An 18,825-nucleotide genomic window follows, 5' to 3' on the forward strand; every position below is an offset into this window, starting at 1 on the left:
CTGTTAACAGCCTCGGGATGTTAGCAGTGCTGAACCTGCTGTACATGATACCGGAAAAATACAGAGAATTTGTGTAAATGCACAGGAATTGTATTTCACATGCAACAATGTATGAATTGTATCATTGTATTAGAGAACAAACTGTAAAAGCTAATTATAAATACTATTTATATTCAGTTCAAAATTAATCCAAAAAGTATTTGATCACTTTTTGGTTCATGTAGTAATTAATGTGATGAACTACGTCATCTACATCAATGCTATTAGATGAATCACTTGTTAAGCATCTGATGAATGAATAAATGTAAATGTAAACTACACCGGTGGTAACTCTGCTTGTACATCAATGTGAACTTGAGGATCACTGAAAATCTATTGTTTTGTTTAAAAAAAAAAGAAAAAGCTTAAAGGTTCATTTGTTTGCAAGCGCCACTTGGTTTGAGTATTGGGGAAAATTATATTTCTTCCTTTCCTGCTCTGTAAATGTTATGTGTATGAAAAAGAGTTTTTTGTATGATGAAAAAAATTCAAATAAAATGTATGGTGTCTTTGTGTGTGTATTGTAGGAAGTGCAGCGCTGCACAGCAGATATGAAGATCACATCAGAACACTCCAATCATCCTGACAACAAGCACAAAAACAGATACATCAACATCATAGCCTGTGAGTCTCACATCACGGAAGTCTGAGACCCCCTGTGAAAATTATTTTATTTTTATCTCTCCTTTTTTTCATTACAAATTATATTACAGCAGGGATGCATTCATTAGATCTAAAATTGCAGTTAAGACATGTATAATGTTACAAAAGATTTCTGTATCAAATCAATGTTGTTCTTTGGAACTTTCAATTCATCAAAGAATCCTGAAAAAAATGATTTCACGGTTTCCACAGAAATATGAAGCAGCACAACTCTTTTCAATATTGATAATAATAATGATAAATGTATCTTGAGATACAGCATATTAGAATGATTTCTGAAGGATCATGTGACACTGAAGACTGGAGTAATGATGCTGAAAAATTCAGCTTTGCATCACAAGGATAAATAAATTTTAAATTGTAATATGTCAAAATGTTATTGTTTTTTACTGTGCTTTTGATCAAATAAATGCCGCCTTGGTAAACTTAAGAGATTTCTTTAAAAAACATAAAATGAAATCTTGCCAAACGTTTGAACAATACTGTAAATTTCCAGCATTAGGTTTGTCCTCCTTTGCTTTATGAGCTGCATGAATTTATCAATTTAAATTCAAAATGTATATATAAATTCATAAAGAAGTCCACAATTTTGTAAAAACAAAACAATGATCTTGTTATCCTACATATTTTGAGGATGTTTCAAGTGAGCATTTTGTGCTTCAGTGGAGGCAATATTTTGTCATATTGTTCCCACAGTTTTGTTTTTGTTTGCATGTTTGAATGCGATTTTGAATTCCATATTTTGATTGTGGTCTCAGACTGTAGGTCAGACATCAGACGTGTCTCTCACTGTCCATCTCTCTTTCTTCCTCCAGACGACCACAGTCGAGTGAAGCTCAGGCCTCTGGCAGGCAAAGACTCCAAACACAGTGACTACATCAATGCCAACTATGTGGATGTGAGTGATGTCTGCAGATGTGAGGGCTTCAGTATTAATAATAACTTGACCGTGCGTGATATATATTTCTGTATCTCTCTCCTCTACAGGGCTACAATAAACCCAAGGCCTACGTCGCAGCTCAGGGTCCTCTCAAATCCACGTTTGAAGACTTCTGGCGGATGGTGTGGGAACAGAACACCGGCATTATAGTCATGATCACTAACCTGGTGGAGAAAGGAAGAGTGAGTTGTGACAACCATTACAATTTCTGAATCATCATTTGCTTCATATGGCCTCTTTAAACTCATTCATGTGCATCTCACAGAGGAAATGTGACCAGTATTGGCCGACAGAGAACAGTGAGGAATACGGTAATATTGTGGTGACGCTGAAGAGAACCAAAGTTATGGCGTGCTACACACTCCGCATCTTCACTATCAGAAACACCAAAGTAAAGAAGGTAACCATTTTTTAATTTGCCTCCCTCTCTCACGCTACTTAAACCAAAAAACACAATGAAAATGGATCATTCAACAAACTAGGTGTCATTATTTACTACGTATGTGTTAAAAAATAACCTTTGGTTAATTGGTTAATATAGACAATTTTTGAAACGCATAAAAAACAAAAAGCCAGTATTTGTTTATTATTTTTTTACCTTTCCCCGCCCATGTATTTCCAACCTCTCCTTGTTCTATTAGCAAATACTCAATTGAAATGGAAATGCATAGGTTTGACATGCAGGTACATTTACATTACATTACATTTAGTCATTTAGCAGACGCTTTTATCCAAAGTGACTTACAAATGATGAGAGCAATAGAAGCAGCTAAACTAACAATAGGACAACAATATGCAAGTGCTGTGACCCTTCACAGTTTAGTCTAACGCAATATACGTAAACTATTTGTATTCATTTCTTTTTTAACCGAACGCAATGATTAGAAGAACATTTTTTGGTCCCGAGACTTCCACAGAAGATATATGTATTTTTTTTTTAATATATATATTTAGACCACTTCCATTATTGGTTGCTATCAGGTTGTGAGAGTTTCAGGCAGTATAACAAAAAGTTTTCATGAAACACATTGCCTACCCTTACATTTAAACACTGAAAACCTTGTTAGTATCTATGGAGCACCTAATAGTTCCACAAGTTTGTCCACAAGACGTGTTTGTTAAATGTGTGTCAAATTAAACTTTCAATCCTGTTACCCTGTTTTGATTTGTTTTGCCTTCATGAGGAGTCCAAAGATCTCAATTAAAATAAATTTAGCTTGAGATGGTACAATGTGTCATATCACTTCTTCTTTGGACTTTTATGTATTTAGTGTTTGATATATAGTTTGATAAACTGTTTCTTTTGGGTTCCCCATATTAGTCCCTCATTGTTCTCACATGTGTCTTGTTGATCTAGGTCCCTGTGTATATACGCCCCAGTGTTTGCTGTGTTGGGTTGTCGGTTGTTTGTTGTGTTCCTGCCCTTTGTGTTCCTTGGTTCCTGTTTGCTTTGCTCGTTAAATATCATGCATTAGCTCCTCTTCTCCTCATGCTTTCTTTGCTCCCATGTTACACAATTCCATTTATTAACACTTCTACAATCTTTGTTTATTATTCAGATAGATATAGTTTTATAAATATCCATTTTAAAATCACCTCATCAAACTAGAAAAGGCACTCATTTAATATAATGATCCATAAAGTAATTATGCATGGTTTGACCTGCTTTCCTTTGCCTGTGTGAAGGATTGTGGCACGGTTGAGCATTAAAAGCCAGAGAGAAAAGTCTTAAGGAGCTTTTGCGAGGTCCTGGCCTTCACATCGTCAGTGAGAGTGATCTGCTTTCTCTGTAAATCTCTTTCATAATACGCAGAGCCACACCAAGGCCACCGGTGGCTCTTTTTATAGCAGCCTGTTAGATTTGAGTGTAGGTGCCAACTTTTTTATGCGACAAGGAAAAATGCATGTATGGTAATGTATGGTTTTAAAAAAGCTGACAGGCTTCTGTACAATAGTATCACACATCAGTGCTGCAAGTTTGAATGTCAAGTAAGGGTTATTTGAAGTTAGCTATTAATCGGGTGTTTGGGTTTAATGACTGTCAGATACAATTGCGCAAAGCATTATTATTTTTTTCGCTACTTGCCAGGGCCAAGTGTCTGAAAATATCCTCAAAAATGGGATATTGAGGACGATTCTCACTAGTAAAAAATGTATATAAATGGGTCAGTGTTTCAAATATATTAAGACTTTGATTATTAAATATGAAATGGATTGTCAGTTTAGAATGTATCCTTTGGGGGGGGGGGGGGGGGGGTTGTTTTTTACTTTGTTTTGTTTTACTTTGCTTTGTTTGTTTGTTTGTTTGTTGTTGTTTTTTTGACTTTGTTTATTGTTTTGCCTTGTTTTTTGTTTTGTTTTGCTTTTTGTGTCTCGATTTGTTTTGTTTCTCGTTTTGTTTTATTTCAAAAACAGCTGTGTTCTTCTTCTTTGTCCTTTTATGTTGAAGAGTCATGTGTGGTTGTGAGACTTTGGTCTGTTTATGTTTGCAGGGTCAGAAGGGTAACACCAAGGGCCGTCAGAGTGAGAGAACGGTTCTGCAGTATCACTACACTCAGTGGCCGGATATGGGTGTCCCTGAGTACACGTTACCTGTGCTCACCTTCGTCAGGAAGTCCTCTGCATCACAGACTCCAGAGATGGGCCCCATGCTTGTACACTGCAGGTAATACACACACACACACTTCCGCTGGCTCATTTAATGGCTAAAGAGAGCAGTTGTACATGTTATTAATGTGTTTTCCTCAGTGCTGGTGTGGGCAGGACAGGAACTTACATTGTGATTGACAGCATGCTGCAACAGCTGAAGGATAAAGGCTCAGTCAATGTGCTGGGTTTCCTCAAACATATACGAACTCAGAGAAACTACCTGGTCCAAACGGAGGTGAGTCACCAGTCCAAATCTGTCCTGTTTGTCTGTGTCATCTAGCATGTCTCTTAAGCTCTCTGCTGTTTTGTGTGTCTGTCTCTGTGTGTTCAGGAGCAGTATATCTTCATCCACGATGCCTTGATGGAAGCCATTCTTGGTAAGGAAACAGAGGTGCCCTCCAGTCAGCTGCACAGTTACGTTAACAACATCCTGACGCCGGGCCCTGGGGCCAAAACACGGCTAGAGAAGCAGTTCAAGGTGGGGACTATCTCTTTCCTTATGCAAAGTCATTTTGACAAGCAATTTCCGTCCAAGCTGATTGCAGAACTGCTATGCGCGACTCATTTTTAGCACATCAGAAGATATTTTTAATGCACATTTATGCGGAGAAGAATTTTGAATGAAATTGGTTCACTTTTATCGCTTAATACTTTATCATTTCATACCTGGTTTGCACACTGTGACTTATAGCCCAAGTCTGACAGGTTCTGTGTGGGTAAAATGTGTGATATGGGGTCTGCTTGAGTTTCATGAGTTTATAAAATGTTTTATTGAGCCTTGAAATTCTCACTTTTTATGGTTCTGTTTGGTACGGCTTTAAAACCTGCATATAAATCCTCATGGTGTTTTCTTTGGTAGGCTACAACTGCGGGGCATACTTCCCTCCTGTTCAGTTCCAACGATTGGAATTGCAGTACTTTAATGTCATGAATCTTTTGTTTTGTTTGTTTTGTGTTGTTTTTAACTAAATCTTTTGTTTTGTTCAGCTCGTTGTTGTTGTTGTTTTTTGTTTCGTTGTGTTTTTTTTGTTAATTGAGCCCTGAAATTCTCTCTGTTTGTGGTACATAGACTGCAACTGGACATATTTCCTTCCTGTTAAATTCTAAAGGTTGGCTTTGTCTTATGTGATGTATTCATGCTACTTTGAAATAAAGTAAAGTAAAATATAATTTTTCCTTTATGTACAGTTAGTGACTCAGTGCAATGCAAGATTTGTGGAGTGCTTCAGTGCTCAGAAAGAATGCAACAAAGAGAAGAACCGCAACTCTTCTGTTGTCCCATGTGAGTAACATAAACTAAAATATGTAAGATAATTAAGGTTTATTAGCATTATAGCATCTGTTGCCACCTAAATGTAATTGTACATCCAATTGATTAATTACTTATTGTGTACTGTGGTGTCTGTGGCCATTTTCTTTTCTTTTTTATTATTCGTCTCATACCTTGGCCTTTTATGATAATTATCTTTACTAATATTCTAGTATCCAAATTGCAACACATATTTCAAACCTGTGCTATTGCACTGTTTGAGCTAATGAGATCACATCCCTGACCTGCTCTCTTATTCTGCATCCTGATTGGCTGTTTCTGTCCCTCTCAGCGGAAAGAGCACGTGTTGGTCTCGCACCGTTGCCTGGAATGAAAGGCACTGATTACATCAATGCGTCTTATATAATGGTGAGTACTCAACACCCCCACTACAGTTAATCATTAACCTGTGCTGGATTTCAAATTAGCACTCAGTGTTCTGGGAAAAACTGATCTGTTTCACGGTTGTAAGAATGAACATTTGATTAGTTTCACAGCACCTGTGCACAAAACTTTTTTTCAAATGGTACACAGAAATGGGTTTACGCATGGCTTAAAGATGACAGGACAATGAGAAAACAGGCGTTAGGGAATCAAACGCAAACTTCACATTGTAATTAAGCATTTTTAACCACTACTAAGTGATATCCTAAGCCCTAAAGGTGATGATACACAGGGCAACTTTTTGAGCAATGTTGCTGGGCACAATGAGACACAGGGCCCACAACCGATCTAAATTATCCAGATTGAAAATTATTGCCCATTTTCAATGGGAAAGTGCTCAAGCAACAATCGCTCGGCAAGATTGCCCAGTAACATTGCTCAAAAAGTTGCCCTGTGTATCATCACCTTAAGGGTATTATTAAGGGTAACTAAATGTTGTATACTGCCTGCTGTATACTGAAAGCCAAAATAATTGATTGGTCCTTTTGTTTTTTGAACGTTTTCTTACTACTCCTAGGGCTACTACCGGAGCAATGAGTTCATCATTACCCAGCATCCCTTGCCTCACACCACTAAAGATTTCTGGAGGATGATCTGGGACCACAACGCTCAAATCATCGTCATGTTACCAGACAACCAGGGCTTGGTGGGTATTCAAGACCATCTGTAGAGTTCCCTGTTGCCTTGAGTGATATCCTGCCTCTAAGGAGGGAAGCTCAAGTTAATGTTATAGACTGTGCTCCTCAAGGTCAGCTGATGTCTTATTGTGAGCGGTGAATTGTGGCAATTGGTTGTAAGAGCATTAGTCTTACTGAAAGTCTGTGATTACTCTGTGTTGATGCTCACTCACGTTTGTTCCCGCAGGCGGAGGATGAGTTTGTGTATTGGCCGAGTCGAGAGGAAGCCATGAACTGCGAGGCGTTTACAGTCACTCTTATCAGTAAAGACAGACTCTGTCTCTCCAATGAAGAGCAAATCATCATTCATGACTTCATCCTGGAGGCCACACAGGTCTGTCTTTGGAGGAAAAGATGTGGATTGAAACTGTGTAGAATATATAAATAATAATTGTATGTATTCCATGTAATATTATGTTACTGTATATGATATAATATTATAAAATTAATTGATATATTATTTAATTTATTATTGTTATAATATCATTTATTAATTATATTGAACTATAATTGATATTAAATCATTATTAGTATGCACTACCTTTCTCTGTTTTGTGTGGGTAAGATTGTTTAATGTTTTTGAAGAAAGTCTATGGCCCTGTTTACACCTGGTATTAAGATGCGTTTTGGTCGATCGGATCACAGGTAGACGAGGGAGACTCATTCACGTTCACACCTGATGTTTTAATCCGTCTCTTTTGTCCACTTTCAAACACTTCTGTCCTGATTTCTTCGAGGGGATGGTCTTTGAGCGGGTAAATGTATGGGTTTTTTCAGATCTTTCTGTCTAATGGACAAAAAAAGCGTGTGCAATTTACATATGAACGTGCCCGGAGACAACAGAAAAACATACGGAGAGCATCAGCTTTTGTTTCTGCTCTGACAGCATCAAGATCAGCCGAACGCTGTGAGTGTGTGTTAGAAATCAGGAATGCTGAGAGAACGTTGTGCTTTGTACATTTTTATCTTCAAACCAAACTTGGGTCTTCAGCCAACAAAGTTTAAATCCCGTCTGGCTAGCACTCTTCGTGTAATGTTTACCCATTAGTTCAGTAGGCGGAGAGTCGGCGGTCTTCTGTGGCTGTTTGAACACATTCGACCACATAAGCGGTTACTCTACGAAAGCAATCCAGTCAGATGCGTTTTTGACTACTTCTGGAAATGGTCGAAAATGGACAAGCTCAAAGCATTTTAGACCCCATTTACACCTGTATTTAGCGTCATCCATTTGTGATCCGATCAACCAAAACACATCTTAATACCTATTATGCTCAACAAGCTGCATTTATTGAATCAAAAATACAGTGCATACAGTAATTGTGAAATATTGTTTCCTTCTTTGATATACACTCACCTAAAGGATTATTAGGAACACCTGTTCAATTTCTCATGAATGCAATTATCTAATCAACCAATCACATGGCAGTTGCTTCAATGCATTTAGGGGTGTGGTCCTGGTCAAGAAAATCTCCTGAACTCCAAACTGAATGTCAGAATGGGAAAGAAAGGTGATTTAAGCAATTTTGAGCGTGGCATGGTTGTTGGTGCCAGACGGGCCAGTCTGAGTATTTCACAATCTGCTCAGTTACTGGGATTTTCACGCACAACCATTTCTAGGGTTTACAAAGAATATTGTGAAAAGGGAAAAACATCCAGTATGTGGCAGTCCTCTGGGCGAAAATGCCTTGTTGATGCTAGAGGTCAGAGGAGAATGGGCCGACTGATTCAAGCTGATAGAAGAGCAACTTTGACTGAAATAACCACTCGTTACAACCGAGGTATGCAGCAAAGCATTTGTGAAGCCACAACATGCACAACCTTGAGGCGGATGGGCTACAACAGCAGAAGACCCCACCGGGTACCACTCATCTCCAATACAAATAGGAAAAAGAGGCTACAATTTGCAAGAGCTCACCAAAATTGGACAGTTGAAGACTGGAAAAATGTTGCCTGGTCTGATGAGTCTCGATTTCTGTTGAGACATTCAGATGGTAGAGTCAGAATTTGGCGTAAACAGAATGAGAACATGGATCCATCATGCCTTGTTACCACTGTGCAGGCTGGTGGTGGTGGTGTAATGGTGTGGGGGATGTTTTCTTGGCACACTTTAGGCCCCTTAGTGCCAATTGGGCATCGTTTAAATGCCATGGCCTACCTGAGCATTGTTTCTGACCATGTCCATCCCTTTATGGCCACCATGTACCCATCCTCTGATGGCTACTTCTAGCAGGATAATACACCATGTCACAAAGCTCAAATCATTTCAAATTGGTTTCTTGAACATGACAATGAGTTCACTGTACTAAAATGCCCCCCACAATCACCAGATCTCAACCCAATAGAGCATCTTTGGGATGTGGTGGAACGGGAGCTTCGTGTCCTGGATGTGCATCCCACAAATCTCCATCAACTGCAAGATGCTATCCTATCAATATGAGCCAACATTTCTAAAGAATGCTTTCAGCACCTTGTTGAATCAATGCCACGTAGAATTAAGGCAGTTCTGAAGGCGAAAGGGGGTCAAACACAGTATTAGTATGGTGTTCCTAATAATCCTTTAGGTGAGTGTATGTAAGAATGTCATTTATTTCTGTGATGGCAAAGCTTCAGTGTCTGAAAATAATTGGTTGTTCAAGAAACATTTATTATTATTATCCATGTTGAAAACAGTTATGCTACTTAATATATTTTGTGGAAATGGTGGTACTTTTTTTTTGTTTGTTTTTTATACAATCACTCTTTTCCTTTCTCTCTTTAGGATGATTATGTTTTAGAAGTTCGTCATTTTCAGTGCCCAAAATGGCCAAACCCTGACGCTCCCATTAGCAGCACCTTTGAGCTCATCAATGTCATCAAAGAAGAGGCCATGACCAGAGATGGACCCACTATAGTGCATGATGAGTAAGTAATGCTCTTTTAATCAAGATTTGCCTCTTTTAATTTACAGTTTGGCTTAGAAAACCTATATAAGCCTGATAACTGCGTCTGGCTTTAGGGGTTGGAGTGAGAGAAACATTTGCATACTAACTATCTGATATAGTATTATAGCATTTCAGAAATTGAACATACTACAAAAAAGTTTCATGTTTTGTGACTTGCTTCATTTGTATGCACTTAACATCACCAACATAATACATACTTTTTGTAGCTAGCAGACATAAGCAAATTCAGCCAAAATCAGCCTTATAAATTCTCAAACATTCTCTTTTGATACGTCAGCTTTTTTTGGCCATCCTTCATGTTCAGCTCCTTCTAGAAATTTCAAGGAGGCAGTCTCAATTTTCACTGAGTGGAAACGAAAGGCCTTCCGTTTCGAGACTACAAAGAGTTCACATTCCTTCAAGCCAGAAGTAGCTCTCTGTCAAACACCAGGGAGACAGTGAGCGCAGAAATAACTCCACAGGAGAGCCAGATCTTTGCGTCAACAGCTTCTGCAGGAGGAGCATTTGACTAGCATATCTTCACCGCTAATGAACGCAACGCTAATTAAGACTGCCATCTTTTGGAAAGCTCTTAGGGTGATACCATAGTAACATTACACATTTTGAAAAGCTCAATTAGTCCGCCATGTTTATCAGATGAGGCAAGCTAACCACATTAACATAATGAATAAACATGAAGGGGCCATTGTTAGTCGTTTTGTTGCAAAGTGATGTCTGTTGAAATTAAGGAATACTCGTTAGAGCTAATTGGATCACAGCACCTTAGTGTGTCAAACAATAGAAACCATAATGGATTCGATTCCCATAGACTTAAATATAGTGTTTATGGTGGGAGACGTTGCACTGCCGTCAGAGAGAGAAGAAATAACATAAGATGAAATGAGACAGTAAATGGCCTGTACCATGATCTATAAAAAGGAATTTATAACTAGAATCTAGGAAACTAGAACTTTGGAATTTGGTAAAATAAATAAATTACACTGTTGTATGTAAATATGGTTATGGTTATATTTATTTGTTTTAATTATGTATTTATTTTATTATTATCATTATTATTCAATTTATTTACTTAGATGCTTGGTTGAATTTATTTCTTTTTTAAAGAATTTTTTTTTTTTAAATGAATAAATACTACACTACACTTTAGTTTCATGAGAACATAAAGGTCTTAAAGTTATAAAAAAAATGTCCTCATGCACATTTTTGGTCATATTTTGCATGATTTTATATATATATATTAGATTAAAACTTAAAAGACAAAGTAAAGTAAAAGCTCTAAAATTTAAAACTGAAATAAAAATAAATGAAACCTAAATAAAATATTTAAAATAATACAAATGGCAAATGCATATAACACAATTACTAAACAAACTCAAATTGATTTGAATTGAATGAAAACTGAAAATATAAAAATAAAAGCTAATTTAACTATTAATAAATACTGTAATAGTAGTATATCAATAATACTAAAAAACCCTGTCTGACATCACCAATCCCACATTTTTAACCTCATCCTTTAACTTCTTGTCACATAGACATGACGTGTCATGTTCCAGTCAATTCTCAATGAAACAATAATAGAAATAAAAGTCCTGCCCTACACTTTATTTCTTGTTTAATATTTTTTAAACTTGGCATGACACATTATAAGGCTTTACTCACACTAGGCGATCTGAACCGTGCTGGAGGACGTTTGACCCCTAAAGTCTGGTTCATTTTCATGGTTTCACATGGTTTCACATGGTCCATGTGATCGCCCTGGCCCGCTTAAAGAGGTGGTCTCAGGCACGGCCCGATTGGGCTCGGGTGCAGTACGCATGTAGTGTGATGTACAGACTGTCGCTCTAACAGTAGAGCGCTGGCGCTTGTAACGCCAAAGTCATGGGTTCTATTCCCAGGGAAAGAAAGAACTGATAAGAATGTAAATGTGTGCGTCTGCCAAATGCATATATATAAATATAAATGTAGAGCACGAAACAGCAACTACTCTTCTGTGTCCACTACTGTTATCGTTACGACAGCAAACATCTTCTGTTACTACTTGGTTAGTATACTTTTCAATTGGAGTAAATTTAGGTTTATAATTGGTCTGTTTTCACCTTATTGATTAACATGAATTGTAGTTAGTGTGTAAAGCTGACTAACAAAGCGCTTTTCCTCATGTTTTCTTCAAAACAAAAGTGCCTAGTGTGAGTACACCCTAAGAGGTGAAATGGGTTGCACAGCATTTATGTTTATATATTATGATCTAAATGTTTGTGTGTGCACAGGTTTGGTGCAGTGTCTGCTGGGATGTTATGTGCTCTCACCACACTGTCACAGCAGCTGGAGAGTGAAGGAGCTGTGGGGGTCTATCAGGTGGCCAAGATGATCAACCTCATGAGACCAGGCGTCTTTACCGACATTGTAAGTGTTTATATTGAGCTTTATGTATTTATACTGGTCATATTTAAAGGTTTACTTCACACACACACACACACACACACAGCGTTGTTTTTGTGATTTGTGAGGACATTCTATAGGCGTAATGGTTTTTATACTGGACAAACTGTATATTCTATCCCCTTACACTGCCCTTATCCCTAAACCTACCCATCACAGGAGACATTCTGCATTTTTACATTTTTAATAAAACACTGCTTAGTATGTTTTTAAAGCCATTTGAAATATGAGGACTTAGGAAATGTCCTCATAAATCACGTTCAAGTTGTAATACCAGTGTAATACCCATGTCTTTATACACATTTGTGTCCTCACAAATCACAAAAACAAACACACACACATACACACTCACCCTCAAACCTTTATGACTTTATTTCTTCTACAGAATACAAAAGAAACCTCTGGCTGGGTGAATTTAATTTGCCAGTAAATTGACACTCACTTTAATGCTTAATAAGGCTTTACAATTTTTACCAAAACGAAATTGATCAGCAAGCATTATTTTACAGAGCCCCATACATAATATGCCGATAAAAAAACAGGATTTGATCCATGACTAATTGATTTGTTCCCAAATTAGAACAAAGTATTACAACGTGGCCACGATTTAACTAAAACAAGGAAACGGAGCCTCAAATTCATTCCCACGACTTAATTCCCAAATTAGAACGAATTAATTCAACGTTGTACTAATTTATTGCAGTTTGGGGGGATGGTGGGGGGGGGGGGGTGTTGGAAACAAATTAGTAGCAACATTTTATTAATTTGTTTCTAAACAAATTAATAAAATGTTGCCACTAATTTGTTCGCAAAACATATTAATTTGTTCCCAAATGGCAACAAGTCGTACAACGTGGTCACAATTCGGCTAAACTGAGGGAACAAATAAATAAAATGTGGCCACAAATACATTCACATGACTTCTCGAATTACAAGTTTGTAAAATGTGTCCAAAAAATTAATTCCCACAGCGTATTCATTCGTTCTTGAATTAGAAAGTATTAGTACAATGTTGTCTAAAAAAAGGGAAACATGGCCAAGATTTAATCATGGGAACAAATTCTTAATTTGTGGCCACAATATCTTTTTTTTCTTCTGGAAGTTATGCACGGGATCATATTATTTAATCCATTTTAACAGTAAAACTGTGATCCCTCGTATACCATTCAGCACTTCACACTCCAGTCCAGTAAGTGACGGAAATGTTCTCCTGCTTCTTCTGACATTTCTACGCACAAACATAAAAGTTGCGTTTCTGCCACCTACTGGACTGGAGGTGTAAGGAGGGAGCAGAGCCATGTCTACAGACCAGAATTCCATAGAGAACAACCTAGTCAAATCAGCTATCACTTTTTTGTTTTGTTTATTGCTTTCGAAAATGTCATAATCTAGTTTTCTAAAGGAAACATTCCTTTTCTCCAAAACTTCCCTCTATGCCCCATTCTATAGTCATGTTTTATGTTGTGTCCCTCTGTTTTTCAGGAACAGTACCAGTACCTTTACAAAGCTATGCTCAGTCTGATAAGCACGAAAGAGAACGGATCCAGCCCCATGTCCCTGGAGCGAAACGGCAGCATGGCCATGTCTGACGAATCGGACCCGGCTGAAAGCATGGAGTCCCTCGTCTAAAGCCCCCGAAGAGGCACTTAATCTAACTTTGTAAAACTTCAAGGACTAAGACAGACTTTTTCTGAGGCCTTTTTTGCCAGAACTCTTGGTTAAAAGAATAACCTGATTACTTTTTTACACTGATAAAAAGTTTTTGATATTTATTTTTTCGCCATTTTATGTCTTAATGTTATCCTACTGAACATTTGCACCGACGTTTTTTGAGTTCACGACAAACAAAACAAAATGAAACACAGTTCTGTCTAGTTTGCACTATGAAACTATCAGTGTTACTGCCTACTCTACCATCTCGACCACAGTCAGTCTCTCTCGCTCACTTGAGCTCTCACTGTCACGCCCTTGTTTTGACATTCCATAATAAAGCTGCTCTCCGAAGCTTGCGAAAATGACCTCCACAGAGGGAAAACGTTTTCCACGCACACCTCAGAAGCTGGAAAAAGAGATTAATCCCACGTCCAACTTGCGAAGACTCACCACAAAACGTCAGATTCACAGATGAAACGCCATATGAGTAATATGGACTGTTAGTTTTGGTTTGTTTATTTGCTTTCGCACCCCAAATAGTAGATCTATTCATTATGCTTCTAGTTAGACCCATATTTACTTTCGAAAAGGTGGTATTAAAACAGCTACTGTGAACTTTTGTATGATTCATATTCTGCTTTTAATATATATGAATATATGGTATATCATGATAACTTGTGCTTTTGTAAATGTTAACCGTCACAGTCAGTGCGCTCGGTTGAAGGACCCCCAGAGCTCATGACTTCTCTAGCACCCCCTGCTGGTTTGATTTCACCATTGCTTTATGCTGCAAGCTGCTACTTGTATCACTTGAGTCCAACCGGACAGGTAATGATATCATGTGACGCATTACCTATGGACTCATAATGTAGGAGTTAATTCTGTTATTTGCCCACTTCATTTTGTAATTTTATACTGCTTTTTTTTTTAATAGTTCTCTGTCACAAACCGTCCCATCACTTTGAGAATAATGTATACAAGTCTCTCGATGCCTTCTGTACAGTCTCATTTCACCTCGGCAGGTGTGTGTATGTGTGTGTGATATAGGTGTGTGTTGTGTTTGGTATTGGCTGGTTTTACTAGAAACCTGTAGACTCTGTCTTAACATTTCTTCAATAAACAGACTTCTTACAGTATCGAAGATCCTCAGATACGCTAGGAAACACGGTTACTGTAATATCATAAACTGTTCTCTCATGCCATACAGCACAAAGGCCTTGCTAAAGTAACATTAGAATCAGTCTTTAAAAAAAACAGGGGACCCGTGATTCATTAATTTTTACCAAAGACTAAACTGACATTCAAGAAACACGTGGGAAAGTTTTTATTTTTATTGTTGGGTAAAGCAGTTTTAAAAAGAATGTTTTTTGAAAGTGTCTGGGAAAAGGATGAAAAGGATGATTCCACAGGCAAAATAATGTTTTATGTTTTTTCTTTCTAGTTTGTCTTTGTCAAAATTGTTCCACTAAAAATGTTTGTTTCACTGGTCACCTTTATTTTTGTTCCGATTGAATGAGAATGTATACTTTTACTTATTTCTTTTGAAGAAGAAAGCTGTTGAATTTTTGTTTGTCTTTTGAAATGCTTTAGAAAGATTGAAATCGTTATGCTGTTCAAATGGAGAAGACCAACATTGAAGGTGTTTATTCTGTTAATGTCTTGTTTCTCCAAAGATGGAGGCCGAAAAATGAAGTCATATCTCTCCAACATTTGGGGTAATATTCTGACTCTGCCCGTACATCACGCAAGGTCATTGGAGCTGACAAGCTCGTTTCTAAATCTTTTCTTACCTTTATGTCCAGTGGTGTCCCCTTTTTTCCCTTTTCTTGACCTCGCATTATTTGTGGGTTGCATTTGCAAATATATTTACATTATCATGTACATATCTTTTGTTGCTTCACTAACCCATCGCTCTCTGAAAGCTTTGTATCCTGGCATATAGTCGCAAACTTTATATTTTCATATAAATCAACTTTATTTGTTTTTAGTTTTGTGTTTAGTTCTCATATTGATGGTTAACACAAAATGTCCCCAGATCCTTCAGAAGGTGGCTGACATCATATTCCAAACACACTCACAACAATCATACTAAGGCAGTGATTGTGGTGTTTCTCTTTTTTCCCCACTTTGAATCTAAATAAAATCTGTTTCATTGTCCAGAAGTGCAATAGAATAGCTCTTGTAAGAATAATCCCTCCATACAAAGCAGGTGGGTGTCACCATCATATCCTCTTTTTGTAATCTGGAATAACACACAATGGAATTTTTTCTCTTGTTTTTTTTGTTGTTTTGTTTTTGGTTGTTTTTTTCTTTTGTTAAAAGCTATATCAAAGCATTCTATTATAGTGTTATTTAATATGTAAATTGTATTGCTATACATAAAATAAAATATGAGTTTTGATGTACTTTAAGTAAATCTCCATGTTGTACATTGTGTGGAGTGAGTCTATGCTGTTTGATATTTGTTATTTGTATTTGATTGTTTCTTTACAATAGTGTTGTTGTCAAGAGACCGAGATCAAGTCAAGACTAATGCCGGCCGTACACCAAAGGATTTTCACAGTCTTTAGGAATCTTACTGGCGTCTCGGCGCGCTCCCGTCGCCTCGATCGTTAAATGTGAGGTGATAATCTCCAGTCGGCGACCCGATTTATGCCAGTCTTTCTCTAGTCTTTCATATCAAACATGTTTGATATTATCGCAAGTCTTTACTCTGACACTAAAAACTGTGAACCCAAGTCTTTAGATGTGAGCTGATAATCTTATAAAGTCTTTTCTAAATCTTTTCAAAGTCTTTAGGTGTACAGAAAGCATAAGACCAGTGTGTGTTAAGACCAAGACAAGACCTTTAGGGGTTAAGACCAAGACAAGACCAAGATTTTGAGGGGTTGAGACCAAGACAAGACCAAGACTTTTAGGGTTGAGACCAAGACGAGACCAAGACTTTGAGGGGTTAAGGACTAATACCAGTGTGTGTTGAGACCAAGACAAGACCAAGACTTTGAGGGGTTAAGGACAAGACCAGTGTGTGTTGAGACCAAGACGAGAGACCAAGGCTTTGAGGGGTTGAGACCAAGACGATACCAAGACTTTCAGGGTTGAGACCAAGACGATACCAAGAATTTTAGGATTGAGATCAAGACGAGACCAAGACTTTGAGGGGTTAAGGACAAGACCAGTGTGTGTTGAGACCAAGACGAGAGACCAAGGCTTTGAGGGGTTGAGACCAAGACGATACCAAGACTTTCAGGGTTGAGACCAAGACGATACCAAGACTTTTAGGGTTGAGATCAAGACGAGACCAAGACTTTTAGGGTTGAGACCAAGACGATACCAAGACTTTTAGGGTTGAGATCAAGACGAGACCAAGACTTTGAGGGGTTAAGGACTAATACCAGTGTGTGTTGAGACCAAGAAGAGAGACCAAGGCTTTGAGGGGTTGAGACCAAGACGATACCAAGACTTTTAGGGTTGAGACCAAGACGATACCAAGAATTTTAGGGTTGAGACCAAGACGATACCAAGACTTTTAGGGTTGAGATCAAGACGAGACCAAGACTTTGAGGGGTTAAGGACTAATACCAGTGTGTGTTGAGACCAAGAAGAGAGACCAAGGCTTTGAGGGGTTGAGACCAAGACGATACCAAGACTTTTTAGGGTTGAGACCAAGACGATACCAAGAATTTTAGGGTTGAGACCAAGACGATACCAAGACTTTTAGGGTTGAGATCAAGACGAGACCAAGACATTGAGGGGTTAAGGACTAATACCAGTGTGTGTTGAGACCAAGAAGAGAGACCAAGGCTTTGAGGGGTTGAGACCAAGACGATACCAAGACTTTTTAGGGTTGAGACCAAGACGATACCAAGATTTTTAGGGTTGAGACCAAGACGATACCAAGACTTTTAGGATTGAGATCAAGACGAGACCAAGACTTTGAGGGGTTAAGGACTAATACCAGTGTGTGTTGAGACCAAGAAGAGAGACCAAGGCTTTGAGGGGTTGAGACCAAGACGATACCAAGACTTTTTAGGGTTGAGACCAAGACGATACCAAGACTTTTAGGGTTGAGACCAAGACGATACCAAGACTTTTAGGGTTGAGATCAAGACGATTTCAAGACTTTTAGGGTTGAGACCAAGACAAACCAAGACTTTGAGGGGTTAAGGACGAATTCCAGTGTGTGTTGAGACCAAGACTAGACCAAGACTTTGAGGGGTTAAGGACTAATTCCAGTGTGTGTTGAGACCAAGACTTTGAGGGGTTAAGGACTAATTCCAGTGTGTGTTGAGACCAAGACTAGACCAAGACTTTGAGGGGTTAAGGACGAATTCCAGTGTGTGTTGAGACCAAGACTAGACCAAGACTTTGAGGGGTTAAGGACTAATTCCAGTGTGTGTTGAGACCAAGACTAGACCAAGACTTTGAGGGGTTAAGGACTAATTCCAGTGTGTGTTGAGACCAAGACTAGACCAAGACTTTGAGGGGTTAAGGACTAATTCCAGTGTGTGTTGAGACCAAGACTAGACCAAGACTTTGAGGGGTTAAGGACGAATTCCAGTGTGTGTTGAGACCAAGACTAGACCAAGACTTTGAGGGGTTAAGGACTAATTCCAGTGTGTGTTGAGACCAAGACAAGACCAAGACTTTGAGGGTTAAGGACTAATTCCAGTGTGTGTTGAGACCAAGACAAGACCAAGACCAGAACTCCTCAAATTCATCTGAAAGATCCACATGTACTGCTTGAGAAATGTCTTATAATCAATAAATACAGTTAGCATAAGACAATATATAGAACTGTTACCAATCACATGAAATCACTAACAGAAAAATACATCTTTGCATTGCAGAGAAGGCACAGAAGCTGCATCTGAATTGGTCAAATTACAACTGCATGAATAAATAATGTTGAGCTTGTTTTAAATAGATTTTTTTTCAAGATCATGTTTGCAATCGTGCTCATATTTGTGAAAACAGCTCTTTTGCTCTTGTGATATTGCTTATATGTTATAATAAAGCAATAAGCCTTGTGAGGCCATGGTTTTACCGTGAATTTAGAACAGCTAA

The 18,825-nt window shown here is 38.1% G+C and overlaps 1 protein-coding gene across 1 annotated transcript in view; it reads left to right on the forward strand.

The window, feature by feature from the left end:
- ptprga (protein tyrosine phosphatase receptor type Ga) overlaps nucleotides 1–16,169 on the forward strand; it is a 290,375-nt gene extending 274,206 nt beyond the window's left edge. The window contains exons 16-29 of the mRNA XM_077202673.1: nucleotides 567–663; nucleotides 1,518–1,600; nucleotides 1,690–1,824; nucleotides 1,908–2,042; nucleotides 4,135–4,307; nucleotides 4,391–4,526; nucleotides 4,623–4,769; nucleotides 5,480–5,573; nucleotides 5,893–5,969; nucleotides 6,562–6,690; nucleotides 6,909–7,055; nucleotides 9,480–9,622; nucleotides 11,934–12,069; nucleotides 13,588–16,169. Of these exons, the coding sequence (XP_077058788.1) occupies nucleotides 567–663; nucleotides 1,518–1,600; nucleotides 1,690–1,824; nucleotides 1,908–2,042; nucleotides 4,135–4,307; nucleotides 4,391–4,526; nucleotides 4,623–4,769; nucleotides 5,480–5,573; nucleotides 5,893–5,969; nucleotides 6,562–6,690; nucleotides 6,909–7,055; nucleotides 9,480–9,622; nucleotides 11,934–12,069; nucleotides 13,588–13,734 (1,779 nt within the window). The 3' untranslated portion in view covers nucleotides 13,735–16,169. The remainder of the gene's footprint in view (nucleotides 1–566; nucleotides 664–1,517; nucleotides 1,601–1,689; nucleotides 1,825–1,907; nucleotides 2,043–4,134; nucleotides 4,308–4,390; nucleotides 4,527–4,622; nucleotides 4,770–5,479; nucleotides 5,574–5,892; nucleotides 5,970–6,561; nucleotides 6,691–6,908; nucleotides 7,056–9,479; nucleotides 9,623–11,933; nucleotides 12,070–13,587) is intronic.
- Nucleotides 16,170–18,825: the final 2,656 nt, after the last annotated feature.

Source organism: Siphateles boraxobius, unplaced genomic scaffold, assembly GCF_051911475.1.
Source record: "Siphateles boraxobius isolate OS27281-9 unplaced genomic scaffold, OSU_SipBor_1 5, whole genome shotgun sequence".
NCBI classification, from domain to species: domain Eukaryota; kingdom Metazoa; phylum Chordata; class Actinopteri; order Cypriniformes; family Leuciscidae; genus Siphateles; species Siphateles boraxobius.